General features: G+C 32.0%; 1 protein-coding gene across 2 annotated transcripts; it reads right to left on the bottom strand.

Annotated features, from left to right (window-relative positions):
• Window positions 1-643: 643 nt before the first annotated feature.
• Window positions 644-8,657, bottom strand: LOC129300416 (cell division control protein 48 homolog C-like). 2 transcript variants are annotated; one of them, XM_054938985.1, is made up of 11 exons: window positions 8,524-8,657; window positions 6,472-7,373; window positions 4,336-4,940; window positions 3,828-3,980; window positions 3,359-3,475; window positions 3,134-3,238; window positions 2,476-2,541; window positions 2,301-2,365; window positions 1,798-1,999; window positions 1,286-1,417; window positions 644-1,161 (listed from the first exon to the last, which is right to left on the bottom strand). In XM_054938985.1, the coding sequence occupies exons 2-11, from the start codon at window positions 7,112-7,114 to the stop codon at window positions 1,114-1,116; spliced, it is 2,136 nt and encodes a 711-aa protein (XP_054794960.1). In that variant the 5' UTR covers window positions 7,115-7,373; window positions 8,524-8,657; the 3' UTR covers window positions 644-1,113. The 2 variants fall into 2 exon arrangements, with proteins under 2 accessions (XP_054794960.1, XP_054794959.1); XM_054938984.1 differs by having other exon boundaries at window positions 6,472-7,487; window positions 8,524-8,648.
• Between the last annotated feature and the right edge of the window lie 5,198 nt (window positions 8,658-13,855).

Below are 13,855 nucleotides of genomic sequence, written 5' to 3'. Positions count from 1 at the left end.
ATGAATACCCACTAATTTTATAAAAAAGACCAACATTCTCTTATCTTGAGGTATACTAAAAGCTCGTGACCAAAAAAAAAAAATTCTGAACATTTTTATGCCTTAGCTTTTTTTTTTTTTTAAGGAGGGTTCTAAAGCCAAAAATGGCATTTCTTAGCGTGAGTTAGACCAAGCTTGAATGGGCTTATGATAAATTGGCTCAATCCACTTCATGTACGATCATATGGGCTTAATCTACTTGGAGAATCGAGGGGTTGTTTTTCCGAACTGGAAAATTAAGAGTCGTGTCATTTGGTCATTATTGGCAGTATTTTATAATTTTATATATATATAATATATATATATATATATATAAAACTAAACAAGGATAAAGGTTTGATAAAAAGTGAAGAATGCTTTAAGTCGTTATATTGTAAGACAACCCAGTACATCATGCCATTCACAACCCATTTAATAAAATTGTAACAATTTAATTGAATAAAATCTTACACACCATTATTTTTAATTTTATTTTTATAATAGATATCCTATTTAATTTCTTGTATTATCACTATTTATTATCATTAATGTTAAAATTAATTTATATTTAATGTCATTCAAATGTTATATTTTTATTGAATAAACAATAAATGACCCGGTGCACTGAATTAATCCAAGAATTTCTCCCATTACATTACAGTAACTTGTAAACTCAGATCCGTCAATCCTAACAATATGAACAAATAGAGATGGATAGAAAAATAAACTGACCAAAATTCAAATCCTAGCCGTAACTCATGAAGAAAAATATATCCAAGGTAAAGCCAGGAATATGTATTAGGCTAGACGGACCAACCAAAAAAAAAAAATGGCGGGTTGGGTTAGAAAATTCCCAACCCCGTATTACCACTTCGGCCCAAAAAATCTTGTATTGCAACCTCTAATATAAGGGGCCGTTTGATTCCTACCAGAAAAAAAAAAGGCGGCCGTTTGATAAAAATTAGAAAAAGAAAAAAATGAAGATGTCTTTCCACAGGACAGTTGGTAAAAAAATAAAAAATAAAAATGAAGATTTCTTTTCTTTTCCTGAAAAATAATGCCTCCACATTCTCCCAACGGCCATCGTCATTTTTCTCATGCAGCTTTGAAAGTCTCTGACAATCGTTGATAGTACTTTTTTTGCTGTTCAAACACCCCAAAAAAAAAAAATCAGTATCCAAACACAAATCATGGTATCAAAATTCAACTGATTCTTGGGGGAAAAAAAACAGAAGAAATTAATTCAATTGATGAGAATTCATCCGACCATTTCTGAAACTGATGGAGAGATTTTTCTCAGCGCCATCTCGAAATGGCTGAACTTGATGGTCGACGCATTGGAAGTGCTCTCTGTTGATGTCCATTTCTCTTCAGCAGCAGCCACTGCTGCTTCATTCATCTGCATGTTCATCAAAGTCAGCAAACTCCCCAGAATATTTCCCACATTTTTTCAAACTGAGCGTGTGCGCGTACACATACTCTTCTGGTCCTTATTTCCAACATTTTCATAGATTAAGAAAATAATGTTGCATTCTTAAAATAAAAAAAAAAAAAAAACATTCCAGTTTTTTCCCTCTTGAAAAGACAGTTACATCCACTTCTTTTTATATTTACCAAGAAAACCCATTAATAGGATTAGGGATAAAAATGTCCAACCAAAAGAGAATATTACATTACCCTTGATATCATGGACCCCCCCCCCCCAAAAAAAAAGCCTTCCAGAATATCCCTTGTAATAAAGAGTGAAGGGAGTGCATGAACATAAAATTGCAGACATACCAATGCAGCGAGATCGGCGCCACTGAGGCTTTCACAAGCTTGCATTCTTCCAATGGCACACAAATCCACAGTGTCATCAATTGGCTTCTTTCTTGCAAGAGCTTTTAAGATCAAACCTCGCTCATCTGCGCTTGGAAGAGGAACGTAGAGGAGTTTGCCAAGCCGACCAGGCCGAAGGAGAGCACGGTCCATCACCTCAGGCCTGCACAAGGGAAGCTTAAGCACTTATTTGGTGCATAGAATTGTTTTGTATAGAGATAGACAAGAAATGAGGATGTAAAAGAACATAATTTGTATTTTCACCAGAAAAATAATAAAAAAAAGAGGGACGCTAGCAAATAAAATGATGAAAAACAGAACATGAAAACATTACATTAAAAAAGTAATCTTGTTCTTTGTGCTTTCATTGCCCAATTCCTTTTCGTTCAATCATCCAAGCGAGTTTAAATGAAATGTGACGTGAATATATTAACATAACTAAATAGATATGTTGGACAAGCTACCTGTTTGTAGCACCAATAACAAAAACACCTTGCCTTTGCTCTGCACCGTCTAATTCAATAAGTAACTGCAATTGTAAATAATTGTCAATTTTTTGTCCAGGCTGAAATTAAGATTTTCCCTTATATATTGGTAGCATTAAATTATTTCTTCCAAAGATTGAAGAAATTTTTTGACCTGGTTCAATAGTCGTTCAACAACCCATCCACCTTCTTTACCCCGATTGGTTGTCAAAGCATCCACCTAAAGATGATTTGAAACATATGAGCCTTACAAATTGCAGATAAACTGAAAGCTTTACTTTTCTAAAACAAATTCAGTTTAATTAGTAAACAACTAAACATACCATATATTCTCTTTGCAGGCCAAGAAAACTAACAAAGGATAAATACATGAGCCTTCCGCGTTTTTGTCTTGCTGAGTAGGGTATATAATATATTTGACAAACACAAATACAAAGATCTAGAGAGAGAAGACAATAAAAGGTTTGCAATTGTAGAGTACAGTGTAATTCTTCAAACTAAAAAGAAAAGTCCGTGCAAACATCTTGGCCATATGAACGGTTGGTAGTAAACGTGGAGGTCTTCTCCAGTGCGCTTTTCCTGATCTGAACCAGATCTTTAAAAAAATAATAATAATTTATTTTTTTAATTTTAAAAGAAGCAAATGCAGAACGGAAAAAAAATACTTCGGACAGCTAACTTCAAAATTAATGATTTAAAGTAAAAAATTTAAAATCCAGACCATTCAGAGTTGAATTGTTTCTCTATGGCTCCACTCAGAAGGACAGAAACTGGGTTCATGATAAACGCTACACAAAGGTGAGATCACAAACCTCATCAAAGAAAAGAATGCACGGTGAACATGTCCTTGCACGACTAAACAATGTCCGTACTGCTAGTTCACTTTCTCCAACGTATTTATTTAAAAGTTCGGGGCCCTGTCACAGAAGTGTTTAAGACAATTCATTAAGATACATTATTTCAGACGGCGGAGAATTCCATAAAACTCAAGTACTAAACCTGAACTGAAGAGATAGTGGTACTGTAGTTGGACACACCTTAATATGAATAAAATTAGCTCCTGCTTCATTGGCAACAGCTTTGGCTATCAGTGTTTTACCACAACCTGGTGGTCCATAAAGCAAAAATCCTGTCTCAAGATTCACCCCAAATTCCTGAAAAATATGATTACAGGAAATTAACCATCCTGTGAAATGTGCAGCCTAAAATGAATTCAGTGGAATTTTGAAAGAGAAAATGAAAGACAATAGTATATCATTGAGCAGTGATATAATCAGGGTTTTATAAACACAATATACTTAGTTATGGAAGCCCATACAACTAACTAGTTGTCCCAAAATCTTAGGGTGGAAAAGACCGATAAAACATATCATCCTAAAGGAGGTAAAGGCACATCAAGTTCATCAGATCTAATGATTTTTCCCTATTCAAAGCTGCTTAATTCACATATCTACTTTAACTTAATCAATACCACAACGTAATAAAATAGTTTCAGTTAATAACTACCTCATAATCCTCTGGATATTTTACGCGTCTAACTATATAACGTTCAAACTCTTGTCTTAGAAGATCAAGCCCCCCAATATCTTCCCATTTTACATTAGGAATGGAAGAAAATCCTTCTCTTCTTGATGAAGGTTGTACCAATTTGACTGCTTCCTGCAAAAATACCCAGACGAATATAATGGTTTCCACATTCTTTCTTTACAGATATATCATAAAGGAAAATCTTTCTAAACATCACTGGTTAATTCATTGAAATTGGAAAAAAAATCATATTGGTAAGGAAATTCCCAGACAAAATTATCAAACCACTGAAATAATATTCAATTATTCACAACCACAAATAAATGGGAACGTACAAGTACCTCGCCATAGTGCAAAAATCCTGACTATAACAGTTTGGTGTTAATGATAGATTTGACAATATGGGGCATAAATATAGAGGCCTAAAATCCTTTGAGGCATTTAGAAAAGTGACAAATAAGAATATAAGGACATAAATCTAACACACCTCAAAATCAGACATTTTGATGACAAGCTTATCCATTTCTTCAGGTAACCAAGGTTCCCTCCACCATTCTTCAGAATGCTCATCTAAAAGATCTTGGGATAACTCACATTTCCTCTCAACAATAATTCTTCTCATTGCAAGGTTACCTGCCTTGTTAACCAGAGCTGCCAAATCTGCTCCAACAAAACCTGGTGTAGACCTGGCTATTTTCCTAAGATCAAAGGAGCCCTCTAGTTTTAGATTGTGAGTAAGCACAGACAAGATCTCCTCCCTCCCACATTCATTGGGAACACCAAGGACAATTTCACGATCAAACCGCCCAGGCCTTCTCAGGGCAGGGTCAACAGCATCAGGCCTATTTGTAGCTCCAATAACAAGAATATAGCCAGGATGAGCATCAGAACTTTCTGAACTATCAGCTGGTTGAAGAAGCCTGTTTGTTTGATCCATCGAAGTCATTAATTGTGTCACAATACGTTTCTCCATCTCACGCTGTAAATTCTCTCTTTTTGAAGCAATTGCATCAATCTCGTCAATAAAGACAATTGATGGAGCAGTCTTATAGGCTTTAGAGAAAAGCTCTCTAATATTTTCTTCCGATGCTCCTAAAGAATTTATATGTCAAATGATTAGTTAAAAGAATCAAAGAAATTGGGTCTAATGAACATAACAACTAGTTAAATCAATTTAATTCTTTATGATAATATAACTTTATTAATTAAGTTGTAATTATACTCATCCTAAATATTATTGTGTTTATTTTCAAACATTATTTACAAAAAGTTTGTGATATGATTGACTAAGTCTTTTTCAAAATATATATTTTTTTTTTTTTTTACAAAGAACATATATCTGAGCCATTCCATTTGATTCAAGAAATTCATAAAAAAGATGTTGAAATACAATCAGATGAGTTTTCTTTCTTTCTTTGTTTTTTCAAAGCATGTTCTCACAACAAATTTTACCAACCAAGTTTTTTGTCTTCTCACCTCTAAAACTTTTCAAATTAATATTACCAAATAGACTTTTTTTTTCTTGGTGATGAAAACATGCTGCAAATTATACTTGTTTTTTATGCTTTTAAAAACAAAAAATAATAACAAGTTTTGAGAACAAGTAAATAGAAAATAGCTATCCAAAAAGCTTCGCTCTTAGGAATTATTTTTAAACCAGGAATCAAATAAGCCCTAAAAATCCACAACTTTAACAACCTGATGTGTAAATCTAACATCCCACAAATAATAACTCATTCTAAATATCCATATCAATATAAGGATTCAGGATTACTGAAATAACACCAAGCTTAAATCATGCTCCCAAGATCCCAATCACTACTTAAAATCAACCCTACAGACTGCACAGCTGCACCAGTAATCTCAAATTAATACAAAGTTGCAAATTGGAGTCTGATAGCATGCTGCATCAACGTCAATATCCACTATTGACGTATCAGAGAAGAAAGGGGAGGAAGTTAGAGCAGAATTAAGTTGCTTTTTATTTAATTAATTCATTTTCAGTAGTTGGCTAAATAAGTGGATCAACTTTTGATCATGTTTAATTTGTTGAGTCAATTTCTGTTTGAGTCAGTTATTATCTCAGATATGTTGGGATATTTTCTTATTATTTATTTATTATTTTGCTGTAATTTCTGCATTATAAATGGACTAGCTTCTATCATAGCTAGACATTGAGAAAATAAAATACGATTTCTCCTGGAGATTCTCCTACTTTGGCTATTAAATATTTTTAGAGTGAGATTCTTGCTCTAATTTATTTAATAGATTTATTTGCTTTCTTTAGTTCTTAACAGAGTCCGGAGTTTAAAGTGTCTTTTTCATTCTCCAATGAGGAAAAAATGGAGTACAGAATTTATGTCATACCTGACTCAGCTTATTCCAATCAGTACCATCCATTATTAGCAATTATAAAGCACCAAACTACATTTTTTTCACGTTTTACTCCTAATATCAACTATAATATCAACTATCTTAGACAGCTCTAATCAATATAAACTTCTATATTTCTCTTAACAAGTAACATTATAGATATAAGCTAGTCAAGCAGGGAAAATATCAGGATAACCACAGAACAAAAACAAAATTTCAATAAAAAAGATTGCAAGAGTAACATTCATACCTGAAACTCCAGAAACTACCTCTGTGGCTGATATCTGATAGAATGGAAAACCAGTCTCATTAGCTATAGCATGAGCCAGTGTAGTTTTACCACATCCAGGTGGTCCATGCAACAAAATTCCAGCTATTGGCCTTACACCTAACCTTCTTGGTAACTGCGGATGATAAAGTGGCACAATTACTTCCATCTTCAATTCCTCCAGGACCCTCTTCATCCCACCCAAATCTTTGAATCTAGGTCCACCCTTCCCTTTAACCTCAAAATCACCATTGCCATTTGAAATTGAACCCTTTGATTGCCTTTTGGATTCCAAATCTGATCCCATCCCACCTCCAGTCCCATTCATAACATCAATTTTAGTTGCCTTACTATTATTGGCCACCTCCAATTCTACATTTTTCTCTTCCATCTTGGATTTTACTTGCTTTGATTCTGAATATGAAGTCCGCAGCATTGTCTTCATCAAGTCAACAGATGGCTCCACTTCCTCCCCATAAATCGCATCCTCTGATGTGGACACAGCCCCATCTTCACCATCACTCTCTTTAGACTCTGATGACAATGATGGACTAGAAGTTGAAGAAGAAGAGATTGATGCATGACCCTGATCCCTCCGTAACTTTCTAAGGTGTAAAGTCTCCATTTTTTGCAACTTTTCTTCACTCTCATTATTTTTCTTACGCCTCTTTTGAGATGCACTCCGACTCTCTTCTTCATTGTCATCTTCTGATGTATCATACTTAAAAATGGAAGTGCTAGGCCTTTTGTTTGATTGCTTGTTCCCACGCTTAAATGACTCCAAAGCTTCTTGAACAGATCGAGTCAAAACTTGCTGCCTCGTTCGCCGATAATCAGGGTAATTTGAGCGAAGATGGTTCACGATTTCATCAATAGTTGAGTACCTGGATTTGCAAGACTCAACACGACGGCGAAGAATTATATGATTCCTACCCATCTTCATAGATTTTGTGAAGCACCTACTTGCCCTTCCTTAATTTTTTTTCTCTAATCTACCTCTAAAACCAATATTTTAAAGAAATCATTACTAACTGCAAACAGTGGAGGTAATGATCCACAGTTCATGGGTTTGACCATAATTGAATTGATGGCAACTATATATATATACACACATAGATAAAATTCTCAGATAACAAATATCAAGAACCTAATTCCATATAATGTGAGTTAATATTCAAATCCAAACGTCATATCCACTAAAACAACTACAATCACATATCAAACTTAGAGTAGTCACCAATTCCATATTTGTGGGAAGAGAATTTGATTCTAACATCCAGAAAGGGTAAAAAAGGATTTTGACCATCTAACATAACTCAAGCAAGATGGTAATCTCAAACGCCAATTAACAAAAAGGTACCATTGTCAAAATGGTGCACTTTGAGTAGGAAATTTTCAGGCCCCTCCCCTAGCCACTTGAGAACATGTATGGAGATCGCTGAATGACAGAAAAAGGGATCCTCTCCAGTGAGAGGATCCAAATGCTTCATGGTATAGTGTTATTTGAAAGTGTGAGGGGTTCATACATCATACTGATAAAACCCTCATCCCAATCCAACGAAAAGCTTTACTTTCAACTCTAAGAACACCCTATCCTCATTGCCAGAGAAGACATGTTTTTGAAGTATGCGTTAACTTCCATATTTATTCTTCTTTTAATCTTCAACTACATTACTCAATTGCATTAAACTGAATTTTTCAAAAAGAATTGCGGAAGTTAACTAGGCCAGAGTTTAACATGATTCATAAATTAAAAACGAGAAAATCATCTGAATTCCATTATAATAAAACGAATAGATTCATTCAACCACATCTATATCTTATTTAAATTATCATTGTTTTCTTTTCCTGAAAAGTAAATAACAATGTAAGAACCAGTCAGGATCAACTCCATCCATACAAGACAAATAAAACGGAATAAATTCATCATCTATAGTTATCTAATAACACCGATAAACTATAAAAGATCACCAAAAGTACTGGTACCATCCGAAAGCGACAAGCAAATAAAAGAAGTAAGGAGGAAGAGCTCACCTGTACTGGACATGGAAGAATAGGAGGATAAGGAGGGTTAGGGTTAGCTTAGCTTGAGAGGAGATGAAGCTTCGAAATCAAGCAGAACAGAAGAGAGGATCTGAGCGCGAGGAACAGAGCCCACTGAAAAGTAATTTGATGCGATTAAACGCAGGGATCCATGCGTTTTAACGAAGGTTTTGATTAAATATTCAACCTTTCAATATTGAAAAGTCTTTAATTCGCATTCCCATTTGTAATTTTTTTTAATAAAAAAATTATGTTGATAAATTTTCTATTTTTAAAATTTTATACTTTATCATTTATTTTAAATTATTTTAAAAAAATTAATCTTTTAGTCCTTCAACTTTTAACTCACTTGTAACTCATCCCTCAATTATGACTCACTGCAACTCAGTCTCTTAACTTTTCATTTACCTATAACTCGGTCCTTATTTTTTAATTTTTTTAAAAAAATTTATCAAATAAGAAGGATAAAAAAATGCTCATATATTATTTTAAAATACCCTCTTCTTATTCATTAATGTGAGATATAAGCTAACATGAAAAAAAATTAACAAAGGTTAAGGAACTAATTTATAAGTGATACAAAAATTGAGAAACTGAGTCATAGGTGAGTTATAATTGAGTAATTGAATCACAGTAAATCATAGTTGAGAAACTGAGTTATAAGTGACTTAAAAATTAGAGGACTAAAAGATTAATTTTTTAATTTTTTTAAGTATTATTCTGGTTATTTGATTTTCATCCAATGCCGTTTGTTTTGATTTTGCCTTCAAGGAGTACATATCATTGTCAATAACTTTGTATAATAGTATCAATCAAACTGCTATGGAATCAATCAAACTTTGTATGATAGTAATTTTTTTCATATAATATATATACATATATTTTGAATTAAAATTACCAATAGTGTACAGTACAATGTTACTGTTTATTATAAGTTCAAAATATTTATTGAATTTTGAAAATCATAACTGAAGCTGAAAAATTTGTATGAGATTGATTTAAAATTTTCTTAAAAGCTCTTGAAGTCTTTTATATAATAAAAATACATTTTCAATTCTTTTTTATTCCAAATAGCATAGTTTATTTTTTTTTTTCCAAATCTACTATATTTCTCTCATAGAATTTGTGCCATAAATTAAAAAATTCATAACTCAAAATTTGCATGCTCAAATGAGCTGGTTTAAGACTTTTTGGAAAGCTTCATTTGTTTATTATTCTCATAAAAATTATCATGAGCATTAAACTTGATTTACTATATGATGAACAATGAAATACTAACCTTTTTTTTCTTCTAAAAGAGCCTAATATAGACAGCATCAATCATGCATAGTAAAATTATAATTTTCAAGGCTAGATTAGGACTCTAAAATGGTCATAATCCATCACTACATATCACTTATACATGCCAAGGTCACGTCATGAATTTACATAGCTCATGGAATTACTTATACATTTTTTATTTTTTTAACAAAATAATGCTAAAGGAAATCATCTCTTCATTCACTTACCTTTGCTTTTGCTCTGGCTTTTCTTTAAAGGCTTATAACCAATTATGGTTAGTCAATTGGGGGTGAGATTCTAAATAATCTCAATAGTAAACAACATAATTCAAGCATATAAGGTAAAAGTTTGATACATGACATACTTGCATTGCATGATTTTACAATTAACATATATAAAGGTATGTTTGCTTGCTTAATGGTTCATATATCATACCTGTCCATGGAACACTTTAAAAAGCAAAGCTTCAATCACTCATTCGTGATTCATAAAGTCAAACAAATAAATCATATATATCATCACGTAATTGTAAATACCAAGGATGTAAAGAAATGTAAGTTTATTAACTTTTGACTTTATTATTTCTTCTTTATTTTTCTTACTTCCATAACTTGATTTCCCATGAACAACCTTAATTCCTTTTCTAAGACATTCATTGGCCCTAAATATTTGCCATAGAATATTTGTTAAAATTGTTAGAGCCATTGATAACCTTATCGATATATAACAACTTACTTTTTACTTAACTCCTATTTTCTTTACCTTAGTTTTTCACATGAACTTTCTTTGACATAAAAGTTTTTGTACCATCATTTGCCAGTTATTTTTTCATGAAGAATTTGACAGCGATTATAGATATTTAAGACCCTAAACTGTGCTTGCGTCTAAGCTATTTTCATGCTTCATATTTATACGGCTCAAGGTTAGGTTTTAAATCGTATGCTGCATGCTTAAATTCTTAACTAATGAATTCTTAATTCTTTAGAAAATTGGGAAACATTTCTTCTTGAAAAATGGTCATCCAAAAATTACATAAATCTTGAAAATCAAGCCACTATTCATCAATAATCAACAATAAATAAGTAACATCTTTATAAGTATTTGTAAGCCCTTCCCTACTATGTAATTATCAAAATAACAAACCTTATTGCTTCTAAAAAAACAGGGCAACCTCAAAACTTAAGGAATACTCAAATAAAAATTGGAAAACATAGCTTAAATGAAGTTATTTCGTAATCCTTCTTCATGCACTAACTTGTTCTTGCTTTTCATATAGGGTTGGTGTTATCTTCCAAGACTCCTTTGGAAAGCTTGTAGATTGGATGTTTAGTTCCTATAAGGCTGTCTCTCATTTGATGCTAGAAGCTAAAGCTTTGAGGAAAGGGATGCAAATGGCTCTGAATCACAGTTTTCACTGTGTGGAATTTGAATTTGACTGCAAGTTGCCAGTGGATGCACTTAATGGCAATAATCTTGGTCCTGAATAGAAATCTAGCTATTTACTTTCTAATATTTTAGAGCTTAAGTCTAAACTTTTTGCTATTGTTTTTCATTAGATTTCTAGATCTATTAACCTAGTGGCACACTAGCTTGCTAATAGGTTGCACAAGGAGGTGTGCCCCTTTGGTTGGGCCCTTGTTCCCCCACCCCTTTTTAATAGCATTTTGCGCTTAAATGCTCTAAATTCCCACACTAATATTGGTTGAGATTTGCCTTTTTGCCTTGACTTGTTTTGATAAATGAATTTCTTTTGACCAAAAAAAAAAAAGCTTGTTCTTGCTTTCTTCACCACTTTCTTCATCTTTGCCAATCCAAACTCATCTTCTTGAAAATCAAACCATAAGAATGTTGCACTTGATGAGAGGAATAACTTTGTGAAGAGTGTTTTGGGATTTGAAATGGTCTAGTGAGAGATTTAACTTGGTTCTCTCTCTCTCTCTCTTGTCACCATTTTCGCATGCTTGAAGATAAAAACTCTCTCTCTCTCTCATCCTCCTCTCATTATTTTCATTTTCGTTCTGCACCAAAGAAATTCAAATTCCCCTTTAATGCTTGGACCAAGTGAATTAATTTAGATGCACCTCCAATTCTGCCCAACAGCTACGCCATTCGCACAATTTAATGGGCTTAAGTGTCCTCTTATTAAACTTTTAATGTTGCGCGGGAATTTTTGACATTTTTTGACCAAAATGAATTAATTTCTATAATTAATTCCTTGAAAAATTATTAGCCAAATATTTCTTCTTTTTATGTACTAATTTTCTTTAATTATAGAAAAATTTCACGTAATTTTTTTAATTACACTTTGAGACCAAACCCGGTTGCAGTTGATATTTTAGGATTAATATTCACTGTTGTTCATTTTTAACTCTAGATACTATCTCATAATCTCATTATATTTGATTACATATAATTATCCTTGAATATTAATAATTATCATTTGATCTTAGATAGGCTATTACCTTTACTCACTTTTATTATCTTTCCTTTCTTAGCTTTAATAGTAGTTGAGATATTAAAAAAAAAAAGTCAAGGATGCTCTTTCTGTAATAATTAACCAAACTTAAGAGGTCTTTGTATTCTAAACTTATTCCAAACTATCACCTTCCTAAAAACTATCACAAATTATGTGGCTAACTAACTTTCTATTATAAGTCTACTATGGCCATAAGATCTAACTATAACCAAGATGATCTAGCTGCAATGTTATTGAGTCTTTTTTAAATCTATTACAATTCTTAAGGTCTAACTGCAACTCTTCCCTAAAAAACTTGGAACATAAAGATAAAATTATTAAATAAATTTACCTATGTTTTATTTGACAACTTCACTGGTTATTCTCCATTATTAATATTAGATATCTTTATTATCCTCCTAGGCATTATTCATTTCTTTTATCTTAACTTGGACTCTTTTAAACTTTAATTTGCTCGTTCCTCAATTATGAACATTTCTTTAAAGTTTTTAAAGATATTATGCTTTTAACCTAGAAACACTTTTTAACTTATAATTTTGTCCTTGATGGATTGACGCACTTTAGAAATTCGAGATTAATCGGGCTTTGTAGCTTATTGAACCCTGACTTATTCTTGAGCTTTTAGGTACGACATTCGGGATAATATAGATTTCAATTGCTTTTTATTGAAGAGAATATAAAGCATATGCTATTATAAAAATTAACATATAATTATACTAATATATATATAACGAATTATATTATATTATCTATAAAGTAATAAATATTATCAAACATTCTTCAGATTCAATGTAATTATTGTAATGTACAGTAAACATATATAGTATTTGAAAATTTCTTTAGGAAAATTACAATTGAGCTTCCGGTAAAAAAATTAATTACCAGTAAGTCTCCTAAATTTGACTTGTTACTGATAAATACCTAAAAAGAGTGCGTAAAAACTAAAAACATTCAAAATAACAGGTAAATTTTTAGAATCTGACTCATAAATGACATATGATGACTTATAAAATTATTTTTTTTTCCCTATTCCACTGTTAGGAGTTTAATTTAGAATTTGTTACCCATTCACCTGCAATATTTATGATTTTTTACACAAATTATTTAAGGGACCTAGTGATAACAAGTCAAATTCAAAGAATTTATAATTTATTAATAATTAATTTCATTGCTCGAGACTTATCTTTAACTGTCCCAGTTTATTTTATTGATCTAAAGCATCCAACGAAATCAATCGAACCCAAAACCCAGTATACAGTATGATATCCTTTAGGGTAGTTGGCTAAAAGCCCTTGCTCATAATGGGCTTGTGTTATCTTGGCCCAATCCAAGTGCGGACATTGGTAAAGCTTGACGCCTAAAAAAACGGTTAAGGATCATTTTTTATTCCTAAACTATACACAAAAAGTCACAAATAATTCTAAATTTAATTATGTTAAATTTGTCCTTCAATTTTAAATTTTTTTTCATCACCCTACCGTTTTCTCACTAGTTGATCGTTGATGAATCCTACATTATATTTTTTTATTATAAAATATTTGAGTTATTGGGCAAAAATAACTTTTT

The sequence above is a fragment of the Prosopis cineraria genome, unplaced genomic scaffold, assembly GCF_029017545.1.
Source record: "Prosopis cineraria cultivar Desert tree isolate PC_DT_omini unplaced genomic scaffold, ASM2901754v1 PC1578, whole genome shotgun sequence".
In the NCBI taxonomy this organism is placed as follows: domain Eukaryota; kingdom Viridiplantae; phylum Streptophyta; class Magnoliopsida; order Fabales; family Fabaceae; genus Prosopis; species Prosopis cineraria.
This window is presented reverse-complemented; position numbering and strand designations above follow the sequence as displayed.

Coding starts and splice junctions, on each gene's coding strand:
- LOC129300416 (XM_054938984.1), bottom strand. CDS start 7,432: ATGAAGATGGGTAGGAATCATATAATTCTTCGCCGTCGTGTTGAGTCT. Junction 3,239..3,358: donor CTAATTTTATTCATATTAAG/GTGTGTCCAACT, acceptor CTTCTGTGACAG/GGCCCCGAACTTTTAAATAA. Junction 2,542..3,133: donor GCATTCTTTTCTTTGATGAG/GTTTGTGATCTC, acceptor AATCATCTTTAG/GTGGATGCTTTGACAACCAA.